The following is a 17,619-nucleotide window of genomic DNA, read 5'->3' as shown; positions in this document are numbered from 1 at the left end:
ACGGGGAAACTTTTGACGTAGTTGTTGTGCACGTTTAACTGACCTAAAGACGTGGTTGTGGTAATATTTTAAGCAAATATACCTAATTCTTTAGGAAAATGGGTTATGTATTGTGGTACAGCTCTGGCTCCACCTGGTGCATGTGTACATTAACCTACACACTACTGTGTGTTATGAATAAGAGAGGTTGCCACACATAAGTTACTCAACCTACTCCTATTACCTAAAGTGTGTGCTGGTTTTAAACAGTTCTAAAGTTCAAGGTTGCCCGTGACATATTATTTCTTTACCCTGTGATAATTTTTATCAAAAAAATTTAAACTTTTAGGCGTTAATCGAGCAAATCTTTGACCATTTTTAGGTTTTAAATGCTCGGAGGGGCGGCTACACAGAGCAAACTGTTAACTCCGCTCCCCCGGCTGACGCTGTAAGTCAAAACGAGCACGCATGCGCGGAGCGTATTCAAGTGTTAAGTTAACGGAAGTTAAGGCCGAAGCACAGCGCAGCCTCAGCCTTCAAAATAAGAGTGAGACCTAAATAGTCCCGAGTGTGATTAAAAAAAACAAGCAGCCCCAGTGTTGTTATATTTACCTAGATTATGATAACTATTCCTAGCCGTTAACATTGGTGGTTAAAAACGCTACATAAATGTTTAGATGGTGTATGTTTGCTCCACATTAGCTGTTCGAGCTTTTATGTTGAAATGGAGGCAGGAAGTTTCTAGTACGCATTACGCTATGTTTTGTTTGTCAGGAAGTACGGTCAAGGGTTTCGTTTGAAGAGTGACCGAATAAACCCGCACAGTGACATTATTCAGAGTCACCATTAGTGCTCGTCTTGTCAGTGAACCAGTTGTTTATTTTTATTTTTCTGTTTTTTAGGGGGGGAAAGCGAACAAATGCCGCTACCTTATGTTACACGTTACGCAATGAGCGCGACAGTGACAAAGTGACTTGTGGCAGCTAAAAGAAGCTAGCCTTAGCCTAAGTAGCTCTAGCTCGGAGACAACTTTGCCTGAGTGTGTCTCTCTCTCTCTGTCGGTCCTCGCCACAAGTGTGCCAAACAGGTCCGGACTAAGTGACCGTCCTCCCTGCAGCTCGTTTTAGCTTCTCCTCTCCACTTCCAGCCTCTCGCCTCTTCCTCAAATGGCGTTTGTATCCGCTTTAAGGCGACTCGCTTACGTTAAAGTCCGAGAATATTCTCTGAGGACGGCGGCGGTGAGTTGGAGCAGCCCACTGACTGGACAGAGGAGTTTCACCACCGGAACACAGCCACTCAGGTATGTCAACCCACTGGAAGACGTGGAAATAATAACGCAAGGCAGTGTTTAAATGTTGAGTCTTGGACGAGCAGCCGCGCCAAACTCCATTCAGAAAACGAGCGTTTTAAATGTGACCTTTTCTTCCTACGTGCCTCAGGTGGTGGGACGTAAATGTCCACCTTTCCCCTATTGTCTTAACAGTTTCCTTCTCTACGGGCATTTATTTTGTAATAGTTCATATAGAAAATGGAAAATACTAGTGCATTTACATTCAAATTTTAACGAGGACTTTATTTGCAGAGTAAAGAACAACGTGTTTAGTTGAAATGTAGTTAAATGTAATGTTTTCCCAAGGTTGCCTTTATTTGCAACATAAGAACACCACACTTTTCACTACTATTCAGGCCACTAACTATCTGCTGGAGTGATGACACACAAATGACTACCCCAGGAAAATGTACAAGCTCAGACAGAGTTGGCAGATTTTTTTGTTTTTTTGCAGAGTTTGCAGCAGAGAAAGATCAGACTGACTTGTCCACAAGGCTAAAGTGATCCATCTCTCCCGGGCCATGTGCAAGGCTCTGACCACAGCTGGTCATCCCAAGGCCAAACAGGCTTGTTTAATTGCATAATAACTTAACCGCAGAGCTGCCACTCAGGTTGAAGGTTCGGTTTTTCCGGGGCTGGCCTCAAACTGGCCCGCGGTGTGTGTCCCTGGATGACTCTGGACGCCCGCGGTGGCTGCCTGTCTTTTCCAGAAATCCGGTTTCATGTGGCTATAAGCAAATTAAACACGTGTTGGTCTTAAAAGGTCGCGTAGTGTGGGAGAGGGTGTAGAGTTAACCATAGTAAGAGGATTACTCTGGTTCCCACTAGTTTCCAAAAGGTCATTGAGTTGAATATTAATGGTCTGTCCGTAGAGACTCGATGTAGGTTAATAGTGCAGCCGATCTACACTGATGCACGATTAAAATCACTTAAATGCTAATCATCTTACTGTGTAATGAGAGCTCATCAGCACAGACGCAACATTAAATAAGTTAATTTGAAGTGTTGCTGACGAATCAAAGGCGACTTATGGTCATTTAAATGTTGTTTTTCTTTTCAGACCTTGGCCACTCGGTTCACACGCTACTGAGTTATTCAAGCATGTGCTGGGTGTGAATGCATTATTGAAGGAGATGCGGTGACTTTATTTATACTAAAGGTCAACGTGAGCGTTAATTTGTGAACTGTGCTCCTTTGTGGCGGAACAGAAACCGTCATAATCCCGTATAAATAAGAAATAAATCGAATCGTTTAGGAAATGCACCAAAAATTCATATTTCTGTTGAGTTTACTTCTGTATTTATTTAGTGTCCCAGTTTAATGTGTTTTATTTATTATTTGCTCCCTTTATTTGGAGGTCACGCGGTCAACTCTGTTTGGAGGAAATAAATAAAAGACTTGGGAAGTGCAAACACACAAGGAAATGAATACAAAAGTTCAACAAAAATGGGAGCAAAGTTAAACAAAGTTGAGTAAATGTGCTTTAAATACAATCAGTTAATGAATACGTTTAGTATTGATGTTATTTTACTACATTTAATGTCATAATTCATTGATTTATGTATAATTATGCCCTCAAAACTTTAGAGGCATAAATGACCAATGGTGGTAAAGAAAGTCAGTTGATCAGATGGTTTCCAGTAACCTCGTTGTTACCTTGTGTCAAACTCAGCTTTGTTGTGTTTGTGCGTTTTAGGTCAGACAACAAGGTGACGGTCCACTTCATCAACCGGGACGGGGAGAAGATAACAGTGAAGGGTTCGCCCGGAGACTCGCTGCTAGACGTCGTCATCAACGAAGACCTCGACTTCGACGGCTTCGGTACGTAAACACACGGGCTGCACGGGTCCCAACTTGTCGTGTCAGATGCCCCGGAGCTAGATCTCCTCCGTCGGACGCGAGTGATTAAGACGTGTCTGCGTGTGCCGCAGGAGCCTGCGAGGGAACCCTGGCGTGCTCCACGTGCCACCTGATCTTCGACGAGGAGGTGTACAAGAAGCTGGGACCAGTCACAGACGAGGAGATGGACATGTTAGACTTAGCCTACGGCCTGACCGACACGTAAGCATTTAAAAAAACAACACAAACACATCTAAACCTTAATGTGGGAAAACATAGATAACACGTTACTGGGGTGAAAGGACTGATTGGTTTGTCCGTTTGCCGAGTGCAATGATTAAAAAGGATAAACTGTTCCAGTTTTAATCTTTTTAGTTGGTGGCTGTGCCGCACTGCTCGGTGCTGATGAGAAACTTCTGTTCAGATAATGAGATTAGTCAGGAAGTGGGTGTCCTTCCAGGACTGCAGAGAAACGCCTTTCAAATAGGTTCAAAATACTTATTAAATGTACAAAGAACAGTTTTTTCTTTTAAAATTGTTAGTGTGAAATCATCAACTCTTTATTTTTATTTGTTTTTTTTGTGTACAGATGTTAAACTCTGACTAATAACCTTTCACTCTGTCATAACTTTTTATTTTTATCTTATCAGACCTTAGCTCACATGTCATATCACACTTTATATTGTATTAGTTGCATTTTATTTAAAGGAACAGTTAATCATTAATGATGTACTTCCTCTCCCCACCAGGGGTCGCTGTTTCTGTTGCCACTTTATTCATGATGTGTGAGTGGGCCCTTAAAATGTGTCTCAAAAAGGAAATTTAAACCAACACTTGTGGTTTAAAGTAGCAGCGACTGTGTTTTAACCATTGACTCAAATATACAAGAACTTAAACTCATTAATAGAATAAAAAGAAAAGACTTCTTCTTCTCTTGTTGCTCACATGTGCCATCTTGTGGTAGAAAGCAGCACTATTACTTACTTTTTTTTTTTTACTGACCTTACATATTGCCAATTTAAAATAGATTTAACTTCTTTACGCACTTTGTGGGAAATGACATTACACGTAATCGGGTTATTTGACAACTTTTGTAACGTTTTTAACGTGCGTCCCCTCTCGTTTCCTCCCAGATCCCGCTTGGGTTGCCAGATCTGCCTGACGAAGGCTCTGGAGGGCATGGAGGCCAGGGTACCAGAGAGCGTAGCGGACATCCGGCAAAGCAAAGACGAAGCTTCTTAACTGAGGACACGCGTCCCGAGAATCACGGATGTAGAAAGTGAGGGTATGACGTATGCACGGGGGACGATGGTAGGAGGCCACTGTCTCCTACTGTTGTTTTTTTTATATAATTATATATATATATACACATATATATGTGTAAAACATCCAAATCATAGCAGAGCTAGGGTCAATAACCAGGAAACAACAGTAGGATTATCCAGAAAGTAAATCAGCAGCAGAGCCCTGCCACCCTAGTCCTGAACCGTGTAGTATTTATGAGATATAAACCTGTGTTAACACATAATCACGTTTGTTTATTTTAACCCCCGTCAGAAATAATGGTACATTTCTAGTTTGTGGATGTGCCGTCCATCATCATGATGTAAGAAAATTGTCTTACTGTCCTGCGGCGAAAGCAGAGCTGGACATTTGAAATGATCCCCCCCCCAGCACCACTTAGCCGACTGAATGAAAGTTAAAGAGGAGATGCTAATAACGACACCCTCCCTCCCTCTTGTTTTATTTTATTTACAACATGTGTATACCTCTAGTGGTTCGATTGACTCCTTCATGTAACTGTATAATTTCATCATGTGATTGCACATAGCTCGAACAGAGAGAAAAACTAATAAAAAAATGGACCCTTCTGATACCGAACTGTCCGTTTACATCTATTTCTATTACTTAAAATATAAAAAAACACACATTAAATCAGATTTTAGCACAAAAAAAGTCAATTTATTTGCAAATGCACAGTAACAATGAGGCAAAGCACGGAAGCAACAATCCTACTTCAAACGCGTTAATTAAAATTCAGCACAGGCGTGTGTGGAAAAACCGCGTCGTTGGCAACGGATACAAATCGAGGAGAGCGGGTCTAAACTAGAGGCGTCGTTCAAGACCTCCAGCGCCGTCTAACCAAATATTTAAAGAGCTTAAGTGGTCGCGTCTAGAAACGTTTGCTCAGTAATAATATTCCCTCCGTAAGACGAGCACAGTTGGCAAAAAAAGCAGCGCAGGTGTCACTTCAACAGCATAAATAGTGAAAACTGCAAAATTCACAAACCGTTTCTTTAAGCGAAGCTTCCAGCAGCAACATCGAGTGGATTTCTAACTGTGTGAGCTTTTATTGTGAAATGGCCGCTCCGATAAAGACGACATGAAGGAAAAAAAAATAAATTAATAAAAGCACAATGTAGTTCTATGTAATACCACCCAGGCTGTATTTACACTACTGCTAATTTTAACTGTGTTATGTAGCGGCTGGATGTTTAACCCTCATACTCCGATAGGGACAAAAACTTTTTTGTACTTTTTTTTTTTTTTTTTAATAATTTAGAACCTAAATTGTTCCCGTTAAGGAACGAATCAATCTAAATTTACTGTTGCTTCTCATCCCGTCCAGAAGAGAAATTAACTCCGCATTTGGATTATTACATTTTTCAATATTTTTGTTTTTTTGAGATAAAATTTGCGACGCCGTCACAAACACTGGCACGTGAAGGGTTAAGATTCGGAAATATTTTTGTCCCTTAATGGTGATTACGAGGGTTAAATCCGGACCAAAAAAATGTAAAAGCAGAAACAATGTACCTTCATGGCATGAAAGAGGTTCAGTATTCAAACATAGTGCAGCTATGAGATGAGCCAGTGAAATAAAATGTGCGTAAAGGAAGGCAACACTGGATAGTTTTAAATTGGCAGGTTTTAACTTTGGCCTAATGCTCGTATTTCTAAAAAAAAAAAACAAAAAAACAAAAAAAATGTTTTGCACACAAAAAGACCAAGAGAACTGCACTCAATGGATTATTGCTGTGTAGCGTCCTCTACGCATGTACAAAACCAATCACGTTCCCTTAACGCTAATTAGCATATGTAAATCTAGACATATACCGATCAGGCATAACATTACGACCACCTTGGTTCAAATGTTACTTCTATGAGTGGTCATAATGTTGTGGCTGGTCAGCTTATGTAGTTTTCCATGTCATTAAAACAAATCCGACGAGTTGCTCTAATTGTAGTTGAATTCCAGGTGGCGTTTGCCGCGAGACTGCGTGAGATAAGAGCGTAGTGTTTGTTTGTGGTGTCCGTCGTGCTGTTGTCGTGTTTACCTACAGTCGCGATCAGACAAAGGATTCTTCAGCAAACAGGAGCTGGTCGAAGTCCGGCTCTTTCGTGGGGTCGCTGCATCTCTTCAGCCACTCCCTGCGACTCTCCACCAGGGCGAGCGCCACCTGCTGGCTGCTCTGGGGGTTGCTGCGCGGGTGCGAGGAGAAGTAGTCCTTCACCGCTTTGGCGGCGAAAGGCGAGAGGCAGAAGCGGGACTCCGCCGGCGCCTGTCCCCGCGAGTCCACCTCGGACACCTTCAGCCCGGGGTCGCTGGGCAGCCGGGCTCTGGTGAAGGTCCTTTCCACCACCTGGCGCCCCGGCTCGGACCCCCGGCGCTGGAAGAGCCGGGCGTTGCCCTGCTCCTCCGCGCACTGAGGCTTGTTCCTCCTGAACAGAGACAGAGACGGACCGCTCTGCTTGTAGAACAGAGACGGCTGCTTCGGCTCGCCCTGGACGTCGCCGTGGACGTCGCCGTGGACGTCCCCGAGCTGCCTCGCGCTCGGCGGCGTCTCTGAGGGATGTGAGCAGGTGGATTTGGTGAAGTGGAGGCTCCCTGTGGAGCGGTGGTGGGAGGGGGGGCTGGAGGAGGAGCCCTGTTTAAGGTGGTGGAGGTTGTCGGGCTCCTGACTCGGCCTGTGTTTGCCTCCTCCGTCTCTGGAGCCTCGGCGGGACGTCTTGTGCTTGGTTTGGCTGCTGGACTTTCCTTTCTCGGGGACGTTCTTATCACCGGTTCCTCCCTGTTAGCGGAAAAAAAGATCAGATCAGGTTTTTGTTTTTTTATGCGTCCATGCAGGATGCTCACAACCTGTGCGGCGCGTATTTTTAGCATCTTTGTTCGCCGAGACAAAAGCCACTTGTTGAATTAATTGAGTTCATGTGACAACACACGAAGATAAAGAATCACAGGTCACCACGAATCCTCTTAAATAGTTGCTACTAACACATTTACTCTAATACCAGTCACATCTTTTTGATAAAAAGTAACTTTTTCACTCACCCCCGTCTTGTCCTTCTCTTCTTTCTCCATGTTGTCCTGTTGGGTCAGGGACAGCCTCCGTCCTTTCCTCAGCCAGGAGTTTGGGTGGAGGCCCCTGCAGCTTTTTAGTGCCCCCCAGTTGAGCGGTTCTTTAGGTGGGGAGAGTTTTTTGGAGCAGCCCCTTCATCGGAGGGGTAGTTGGAGGGCGTCTGTATCTGGGTTGGGTGACGCCCCGTTCTGGTGGCTGACGTTTGGTCGCTGCTCAGGGAGTCGAGGGAGTCGAGGGAGGAGCGGGTGGGTGCAGGGGAGACGGGGGTGGAGGAGAGGCTGGAGGAACTTGCTTCCAGAGCGGCCGACCTCCCACCAGACTCACCTCTCCGGGCCTGACTCCTGGAGTGGGTGAGTGTGCGGCTGCTCTGCTTCTTATGAGGCTCTTCTTCTTCTTCTTCTTCTTCTTCTCCCTCCTCGTCCTCGCCCGTCAGGCCGTCCGTGCTCCCCGAGACGCACGGCCGAAACTTGGCCACGTACGCGATAGCCGGCTCCGAGCGCCGCCGCTGCGTGTGCCGACCCCCCAGGGACAGCGAGTCGAGGGCGGAGGAGGCGTCCGCGACGGCCGCGTCCCGCGTCCCGGGGCCGGACAGGTCGAGGCCCTGTCTCCTGCGTCTCTCCAGCGGGTGCAGCCTGAGGCCGTGCAGGCCGTCCGTCCGGTTGTGGGGCACGTCGGGGTCGGTGTCCTGGTCGTAGTCGCTGTACGTGAGGATGGAGTCCAGGCTGCCTTGCAGCAGTTTGGGTCGGATCAGTCCTCTGCTGCAGAAACCGGGCGACCCCCCGCTGCTGTTGTCCAACTCGTTCTCCAGGCTGTCGTAGGACGAGTCCGTCAGAGGGGACACCCAGGACTCTAGTGACCCAGAGAAAAGAAAGATTCGCAACTTCTAAATTGAACCGTTTCATAGTAAACATGTTAATCATTGATCTTCATTAAGTAGGAACCTCCTACCTACGATATGTGTCCACAAACTGCTATAAAAACTTAACAGATTAATATTTATTCAGCATAAATGTCTTAAAACATTTCAGCACTTTACAAAACTACCAAAACATCTGTCATTTAGAGGAATAGAAGCTCAGTGACACAAGCACAAAAACGAATGAGATAAACATTTTATGAATAGACCCTATAATGATGAAGTAGCTGATTTTAGTAATAAACACTAAAAATAACAAATTTGACCATTTTTCTCCTAAATGAACCACTAATACTGCAGAAAGAATGATTTTATTGGATGAGAGATCAAAAAATACAGTTTTAATGGAAGTCAATGGGACAAGCTACACAAAAACTAATAACCCAGTCAAGTCAATATTTTAAATAATCTTGGTTATACCTAAGACTGATCTGAGAAAATACCCGTCTCCCAACATTAGTTTGATAGAAAATAGCAAATTTTTCACGTTTTTGTTTTCATAATAACAACAGTTACTATAAATAATTAAACTGGCATTTAAAGGGTTTGGATTCCTCAAAATTACTGAATTTTTGGTAGTTTTGTAGAGTTCTGAAGTGGTTTAAGAAATTTATGCAGAAAGAAATATTAACCTGTTAAGTTTTTTATGGCAGTTTTTGAACATGGACATTTTTATCCACTATGGTTGCAAGAGGGTGGTAGAATTAATTTTGTTTTATTTCAAAATTTCTGTAGAGATGGGTTTTGTTACAACAAATTGTGCCATATGCGCCAAAATAGCAGCCAAATGAAGAGGAACATTTTGCCCAAATGGACAAAAATGTCCCCAAGGTTTAAACTTTGCCTAATACTATTTATAAATATACATTATTATTATCATTTTCATTCGTGATCAAGTTATCCCTTTACTAAAATATGTTGGATTGATGTTAATGTGTATTTAAAGACATGTAAATTTGTGGGGAAAATTTAATATATATGTATATGTATATGTGTATATATATATATATATATATATATATATATATATATATACATATATGAAAAAAATGTTGAATCAACTGAAGCCCTATGGTGTTGATTATAACTGTCATTATTACCTGATCCCTGCTCCTCACTGTTGAGTCTTTGTGGCGGTCCTCCATACAGAGACACGGGGTCCTCTCTGAGGATCTGCTCACAGTGTTCGATCATGAACTTCACCAACTCACAGACCTGCAGCACAAAATAATACTAATTCATTCATATGAGTCATTTCTGTGCAGCTACTCAAAAAAAACAAAAAACTTTAAGTCTCAAGAAAGTAGCCAGAGAACCTCAGGGATTAACATATTAAACACAAACATTCAACTCTTTAAGCCGGTCAGTTTACTGCTAACTCAAATCTGATGTAAAGCATTTTTTCTTTCTGTAATAAGCTCTTTAAATAACACAATAAAGACACATTTAGTCCTCCATTGTTTCCTCTCCTGAGCTGCTACTCTCTGCTTTTACGGCACAAACCTAACAAACTCCTCTTTGTTGCTCGGCTGTGAGAGGGCTCAGAGAGATTTAATTTATTTGTGTTGCACCATTTTAACAATCCCAAATGTCAAAGTCATCATAGCGGCGGGAATGGCCAACTCAGTTTAAGGTCAAATTCCTCAACGTATTAGCATTAGCTAAATCGATATTTGCCCTAAAAATCTGTTTCGCGACTCCTCCGCGGTTACGTAACGACACCGAATCCTACCTTTTTAGTTCCTTCCCCCTCCACCTCGGGGCTGCACGGGGCCCCGGGAGGCCAAAGCATGCTGGGGGCGATGCACACGGACAGGTTAAAAGTCGTCATCTGGTTCTCGAGGGCGTTGCCTTGGATACCGTGCAGCATGGCTAGCAGGTAGCGCAGAAGGAGGCCGTTCTCTTTAGGCAGACGACTTATCATCCTGCAGCAAAGACGCGGATTTTAAACCGTTTCACCTCCTCAGGTCGACATTAAACTATTTTTAGCGTTTCGTTACCTCTGAACGTCCTGCACCTGCTCGTCCTCCTCGTCCTCTTCCTCCAGCACGTCCATCCATTCCTCATGCAGCTCGCAGCACAGCAGGCTCCCCGGGATGCTGCGTAGGAAATCCTGCGACGACGAATAAACGTCAGCTTTCAAAGAACTGTTTGTCGTTCCCATTCATTGCATATAGCCAGAAATCACCTGACGCATGCTTTAAACGCTCGTGCACAGAAGCCGTTATCCCTCCAGATAATGAGAGATCATAATCCAGATTACATTAACGAGCCCTGTGAAGGCGGCTCTGCTGTGAACAGCTTGTCCCGCTACGCGCTGAGGCTTGAGTAGGAAAGAAGCAGATTAGCGTGCTCGCAGATGTGGGTCAATGAGACGCGGCACACGACGGACGCACCTTAAAGACTCCGGCGATGATGAAGACGTGGTCCCTCGTCAGAGGGAGGTGAAACTCCCCCGAGTCCAGGGAGTCCCGCAGCTCCCTGACGGCCCGGGCCCCCGCCGGACGACGGAAGATCCCCCGCGTCCACGAACCCTCGTGGTACAGGAACGCCAGCATGTCCTAAACAGAATGTTTCTATATCAAATAATTGGATGTAAATGTGGTCTGTAGCCCGCGGAGACTATTTATAGACGGTCAAACAGACCCGGGATGACAAAGGTTGCATATATGAGGGTTAACAAGGGGAAAAAAAAACATTTCCGCGAATTCTATGCAAAATGTTTTTTTCTGTGCATGATTAACAGCAGGTGACGAGGTGAAGCAGGTGAAAACAAAAGAGCTCTGAAAGAGCAAACACCGTAAACTGGATATTGAGTTCACAGATCAGCCCTGCTAGTTTTTCAACAAGAATCAGACCCTGTGACATACGTAGTGAGGTCACTGTGAAGCTGACCTTGCACCTTTTAGACGTCCATTACTCTACTTTCTGTGTTTGAAATTGTGTCATAATTATAACAAGAACGTGAAAGTCACAGCTAGGGCTGGACCGGACCATTTTCAGGATGTGGTGAAGACGGGAATGTCCGACAAACGAGGTGGCAGAGGGAGAAGAGCCGTGTCAGATGTTTCTTTTGGGTTTTTTTTAGACCAGATGTCCCCGTTTTGGACGACCTGTTCACCGGCTAAAGCTGTCTAGGTAAATGTCCCCGTTTTAGATTTATGAATGAGAAAAAAAACAAGTTGCGCCCACACTACGATTATTACGGTAGCAGCTATTAACAGTTTAAATATGAATAAATACGTAAAAATAAATGATTTTTTTTTATATCTAAGCTGTAAATGTCCCCGCAGCGGGGATTAATTCCTCTCTCAACTAGTAGAAAATGTTGTGAACATGTGATTATGCATGAAAAAAAAATTACCGTAATATACTGTAATACCGTCAGAATTTTGAAAAATACACATTGTGACCCTCCGTCTAACCAACAAGGCTTTTTAACCAACTTTAATCAGAGTGCACAGATGTCACTCTCACCATGACCGGCTTGGGCAAAGCGTCCTCCACGCACACGGAGCTGAGCGGCTGCCCGAACAGGCAGCCTCGGGACGCCCCGGAGAGCGACAGCTCGTTCAGATGAGAGGAGGAGCCTCTCCAGAAGGCCCAGGCGATGAGCGAACGCCGCCTCTTGAACGACTTCTGGGGCAAATCTGAGGGGACGACACAGACACAGTGTGTGAGCGCGGGCATTTAAGGACATGTAAGCTTCGGTGCTTCCAGGGCGCGGGTGGCGGGTTGTTTCACCTGCAGATATTTGGTGCTGCAGCAGCTCAACGGGTCGCGGCTTCAGGATGAACTGACACTGCTTGTACACCTGCATCTGCTCCACCTGCATGGCCTTCTGTCTGTCTTCAGGTGGCGTACCAGCATCCCCTCCTCCTCCACCTCCTCCTCCTCCTCCCTGACACGTCGAGTGTCTCACATGACTCATCTGGATACTGAAGGGAAACTCATGACCTGGGACAGAAGACGCAGAGACCATATTTCCCTCTGGAGGCCTGATAAGAGTTGCTACAGCGCGCGCACACACACACTAACACACACACGCGCCTCCTCTCTGCAGGAGCTGCATCACAGTAGCGCTAGTGTGCTCCAAAAAAAAAAAAAACATCTCACCCCTGTGTCAAGGCTTAAAGGTTCATGTGGACAGAGATGGTGTGGATGAAACTCACTGACCAATGAGAGGGTAGGGCGTGTTGTCCCTCTTGGAGATGACCCACAGCTGGAAGTCCTTCACATTTCCCTGTGTAAAAAGCGAGAGGTGAACGGTTACATGTCGAAACCCCGAGAGAAAACCGCAGAGACGTCCTTTAGGATGCTGAGACGGGACAAAGGGTCGCATTGAGTTTCAGTTTTCACATGCTGTTTGTGCTCTTTGCTGCTGTTAATGCTGCAGGGCGTCAGCGGAGATCTTTTTTTTTTATACTGAAACTTTGTGCCTGAAATACACCTAATAAATCCCGACGCTCCAAATACATGGCTCGCATCCAGTCGCTAAAACACCACTCTGGTATCCGGGCAACAGCGAAGCAGCTACTATTTAAAAGTGATGTCTGCGCATCAGAAAATTATTCCCTCTTAGAAACGTCAAAGGTTTGTGTACAAAGTTCGCTTTTGCAACTCACTATGATGCCAAACTGCTGCAGGGCCAGGCGGATCACCTCGTTGCTGGAGTCCCAGTTGCTGACCGGGAGCGTCTTGGTCTAATCGGAGGAGCGCACACACACATAAGGGAGATAATAATGACAAAATACCGGGCAAAGGAGGCATCAAATAAGACAAACGCATCGACTCACAACAGCGAAGGTGTTTATTCCCTTCCCGTACACTCTCAGCGGGATCGTCTTGGGCTCTTCGTTCTCCTTCTCCTCTTTGATCCGGCTGCACAGAAAACAAACAGGAAACGCCGCTCGTGAGATTCGCCTTCTCTCGCAACAACGACAAGTCTTTGTGTCGACTCTCGGAGGTGTTTTTTACCTCTTGAGGACGGAGAGCCACTTCTCCTTCTGTTCCGACGAGCTGAGGGGAAGCGTCAAAACCGTGTCAGATTATCAGATAATGCTCCTACAGAAGACTTGTTTACGCCTCATCCTTAAAACCAGGACCGAAGCGAGTGACTGTCAGTATTTTGCCTGGTCAGGGGTCAGCACTTGATAAATACAAGCCCTCATGTGTTTGTCGACGCATGCTGGTGGGACATGTTTTCCATTTCTTTGGCCTTTAAGGTCAAGTTTACATGATCACCGGCATATTTTCTGTTGAAACACAAACACATTTACGAGGCTGCGATATATCTGCTGGGTTCGCGTTCGCAACCCGTTACCTGAACGTGGCGACGCAGTTGCAGGTGGGCCACCCCATGACGAAGCTCCTCTCGGGGCTCGTGCTGCCCTCGCACACCTCGTCCATGCACCCCGCCGTCCACATCTCGCACACGCACACCTGGGCCTTCTGCTTGAAGTGGTTGGCCGACCTGGGAACGAAGAGGGGGGGGTCAGTCAGCGAGACTTCCGGACGTTCGGGGACGCAGAAGCACACCCCACTTACTTGGCTTTGGCGATCACCAGGATGTCGGTGAAGAGGAAGAGGTGCCTGTCCTGCGTCTGCATCCCCGTCTTCAACTGAGAGTGTCCGTGGAGGAGGAACGAGCGGTCGCCGTCGGCGAGGAAGGACTGCACCAAAGGACAGGTCTCTGGACTCACTGGAACCAGGAAGCTCTCTCTGGAGTATTCACAAAGGAATCGGAAAAATGGATTAGAAATTGATTAGAATTGGGTTTAGCGGCTCACAAGACACTTTTTTGCGCTTTTACTTTGAAATCTGGCAGAAAGGCAGCAGCAAAGTGGAAGCTGTTCTGTCCCAATCACCATCAATCAGCTCCCGAGTCCCTAGAACTTTGATAAGGCACGTTGTTTTTGAAGCAGCGCGACTGACTCATTGGTCTCATGAGGAGATTCTTTGAGGTTAGTGTATGTGAAGGCATATTCAGAGAGTCAGCCCACTGGGTGTCTCTGATATTAGATTTCAGATCTGTGTCCCTCTTGTCTCTCGTCGTCGTCGCCGCCCTTCAACACTAAACACAAGATACTGAATATGTACATTTAATTTGGATCTCACTCGCATGCGGTTTTGGGTTCGTGAAATCGTGGAAGCCTGTTACGTATAAATCCACTTTGCTGCATGAGCTGGACGATCCGTTTCATCAGACACTTTCACTCGTGTACCTAATGATGTGGCACCGCTGTCGTTAAACAGGGATATAAAAGCAGGAGCTTTTAACAAGGTTACAACTTCTTCACTTTCCCCGTCCATATGTCCAGAGACGGAGACTATTAATAGGCGGCTGATCCTCTGATGAGTCTCACAACAGGAGGATTATCTACCCCAGTGGATCCAACACCTCATCAGGGTTGTGTCTCAACCAAGAGAGCGTGCGTGGGTGTGTGTGTGTGTGTTTTTTTTTGTAGCCTAACCTAAGGTGACGCTGAACCGATTTAAAACAGCACATGCTCGATAAAAAAAAAGGGAGATTTCTTCAATTTAATGGATGATTTTGATCAAAACGTAACCTTTTACATTAAGGTTAAATAATGATCTAATAGGATACATGTGTTTACATGACCCAGAACAGCAGTTATTTGTCTTAGCAACATCCTGGTGAAGGCTTCATTCATTCATCGATGAGTCATACAGTACCTGGAGAGTGTCTTGGACCTGGTGAGGGCCTTGGTGATGACCAGAGACGGAGCGGACTGTCTGCGATAACTCTGAGACTTGAGTCGCTGGAAAACAATAAGACAAAGAAGGAGATTGATAACGTGAATCTATGAAGGAGTATTTATCTGTAGTGGGGAGCAGAAGCCTGCCACCAGTTGTTAGCCTCCATATTTCCATCCTATTATTCTTTGCTGGATCCTATTATGTTTTGTTTCCCCATGCGGATCATTAAAGTTTCCTTCGGTCTAATTGGAGGAGGATCGGTGTGTGGGAAGCAAGGTGACTTACAGACATTACATCACGACTGTTTCTTTTATTGTGTGTCAGATTAGCACACTTGAAGACACCGAACATGCTACAGATTCTTGCGTAAATGCTGAAATGCTAATGGCAGCATGCTAACAAGGTCACATGACAATGCTGAGAGGTTGTTGTTTACAATGAAATGGCTCTGGCTGGGGCTCCATCCCACCATCCTACAACCACAACTACACATTTGTGACTTTTCACAATGTAATATGACTGGTTTAGTTGGGTCACAGCACGGTGAAACATTCCCTGCACTGCAGCAGTGTTACCTTTAAGTCCTTATCTCTATATATAGTATATATATGGGGGTGGATGTGGGATGAATTAGGGGATGTACAGTGTTTTCTGTATCTTTTTAAATCAGAGCAAACACATGAGAAGCTGGAGGCGATTTGTGCCGATCATTAATAAAAGGACAAAGTCTGTGCACATGGAAGTAGAAGAATCGTCCCTGTATTAGCAGGAGTTCTTAAAAGACCAGAGACTTTGTTAATAAATTAATTACATCAGCAAAGACACAGAAAGTCAGACTGGAATCAAGTTGTGTGCTACTAATAGATTATTTTAGAATATATTTTCATTCAAAGATTGTTAGTACATGGGCAAATTTTGAAATGCTCCTTTATATTAAATTATTGGCTGGATGATCACTGGAATTTACAATTTACTCCCTTAAAACGCTTTTATTCAAACGCGAGATTTCTTTATTTTTCATTTTCCTGCTGCGCCGCCGTAATCCACCCCGTGTTTGTGGTTGGCGAAGTGTACACCGACATCCCTGAAATTCCGAGGACTGCTCCGGCTGTTTGACTTGTCTTTACGGGGGCGGGTGACACTCAGGTAAAAGCTCTGAACTCTGAACTGACCTCCAGCTCCACCGCACCGCGTTCAACAACACAACCATTCATGTGTCAGTTGTAAATAATGTGGCACGGAGACGAGGTGTCGCTCCGATGCGCGCGGCGAGTTTTGAGCCAATCAAGCCAAAAACACAAGACGATAATTTATATGATATTAATCGTCTGGTACGATTAAATTAATAATCGTTAAGAATTCAAGAAATAGTAAACGGCAACCTGGGCACGTACCCGTTTGCTTTCCGGCAGCCCGCCGCCTCTGTTGAGACTGTCCTGTTGCTGCTGTGGAGACATGTTGTCCATCCAACCTCCAGACGCCCTCCGGCTCACTGTCCAAGAGTCCTCAGGTGATGCAGAGGAGAAGGAAATCCCATTAACAGCCTCCCTCTCAGGGACACCATTTCAACACAAGCGAGGTGGAGTTTCCCGGGAAACTTTTCTTTTTCTTCTTTTTTTTTTGTCGGCGCGTAAAGAGGAAATCTGAGGAGGAAAATTTAAAAAAGTTAAAAAGAAGAAGAAGAAGAAAAGTTCTGAGGCGCTCAGCTGATCAAACTCTCACTCGCCATCAGTGAAAGGCTGCGCTGCGACCTAAAGCGCCTCCTGTCTGGATTATCAGCCGCGCTGCCACTTCTTAATGCGTCTTTACGCACGGAGCAGAGGCGGCGTCAAAACGCTGCAAAAATAGGTCTGGCTATTTTTAACCGAGCTGTTCCATTCATCGGACAGACAATCAGATTTAGCCTAAAAACAAACAAAGACACATGTAGGCGTCTTAGATAATGAGAAATGTTTGTTTGGAAGATCAGGGAAATTTGAGACAAATTGGTTTAAACAAACAAAAAAAGAGTTATTATCAACTATTGCAATATTAGTGACACATTAACTGTTTATTATACAGTATAGTATTATTCATACTTCCTAAAACTTATCTGAGTCACATGCAAATATAAACGGCTAAAATTTAAAGATGAAACTTGTTTGTTTGGCCTCTAAATGCCACATGTCTAAAGGTCATAAGGTTATAATTGAAGGCTCATTCAAGACTTAATCATTAAGACTCAACTCAACATTAATTTGATTTATAATCAAGACATTCATTATATTAGAAATGTTTGGAGAAAAGGAAAATGACTATTGGCCCAAAGATTGATTGTTCTTCCAGAAGAAGAAGTGGGCCACAAACTGGGCTAAAGAAGAACGAGGCCACCAAGTCAAGAAAAGAGACACGGAGTTTTCATTCCCCAAATTGGGCGCAATCAGCCCCGTTAAAAGTGGATCATTTCAATGATTACCTTCCCTCCTGTTGATAAT

General features: G+C 44.8%; 2 protein-coding genes across 2 annotated transcripts; one reads left to right on the top strand and one right to left on the bottom strand.

Annotated features, from left to right (window-relative positions):
- Nucleotides 1-732: 732 nt before the first annotated feature.
- Nucleotides 733-5,024, top strand: fdx1 (ferredoxin 1). Its single transcript, XM_047576703.1, has 4 exons — nt 733-1,279; nt 3,006-3,130; nt 3,241-3,370; nt 4,282-5,024. The coding sequence occupies exons 1-4, from the start codon at nt 1,146-1,148 to the stop codon at nt 4,388-4,390; spliced, it is 498 nt and encodes a 165-aa protein (XP_047432659.1). The 5' UTR covers nt 733-1,145; the 3' UTR covers nt 4,391-5,024.
- A 64-nt stretch (nt 5,025-5,088) lies between these two features.
- LOC125001210 (rho GTPase-activating protein 20-like) lies at nt 5,089-17,010 on the bottom strand. The gene is given in 17 exon segments (XM_047577134.1): nt 5,089-7,221; nt 7,482-7,596; nt 7,599-8,358; nt 9,526-9,640; nt 10,158-10,350; nt 10,426-10,538; nt 10,822-10,986; nt 11,903-12,075; nt 12,170-12,382; nt 12,602-12,668; nt 13,051-13,128; nt 13,222-13,306; nt 13,403-13,444; nt 13,749-13,898; nt 13,973-14,146; nt 15,122-15,207; nt 16,540-17,010. Coding segments are annotated over 17 exon segments (3,315 nt in total). The 5' UTR covers nt 16,603-17,010; the 3' UTR covers nt 5,089-6,498.
- Between the last annotated feature and the right edge of the window lie 609 nt (nt 17,011-17,619).

This window comes from Mugil cephalus, chromosome 23 (assembly GCF_022458985.1).
Source record: "Mugil cephalus isolate CIBA_MC_2020 chromosome 23, CIBA_Mcephalus_1.1, whole genome shotgun sequence".
NCBI classification, from domain to species: domain Eukaryota; kingdom Metazoa; phylum Chordata; class Actinopteri; order Mugiliformes; family Mugilidae; genus Mugil; species Mugil cephalus.
This window is presented reverse-complemented; position numbering and strand designations above follow the sequence as displayed.

Bases quoted from the DNA above. Each gene is read 5' to 3' on its own strand.
- fdx1 (XM_047576703.1), top strand. From the start codon at position 1,146: ATGGCGTTTGTATCCGCTTTAAGGCGACTCGCTTACGTTAAAGTCCGA. The intron at 1,280-3,005 runs GTATGTCAACCC...TGTGCGTTTTAG, and splicing joins ACCGGAACACAGCCACTCAG to GTCAGACAACAAGGTGACGG. The intron at 3,371-4,281 runs GTAAGCATTTAA...GTTTCCTCCCAG, and splicing joins GCCTACGGCCTGACCGACAC to ATCCCGCTTGGGTTGCCAGA.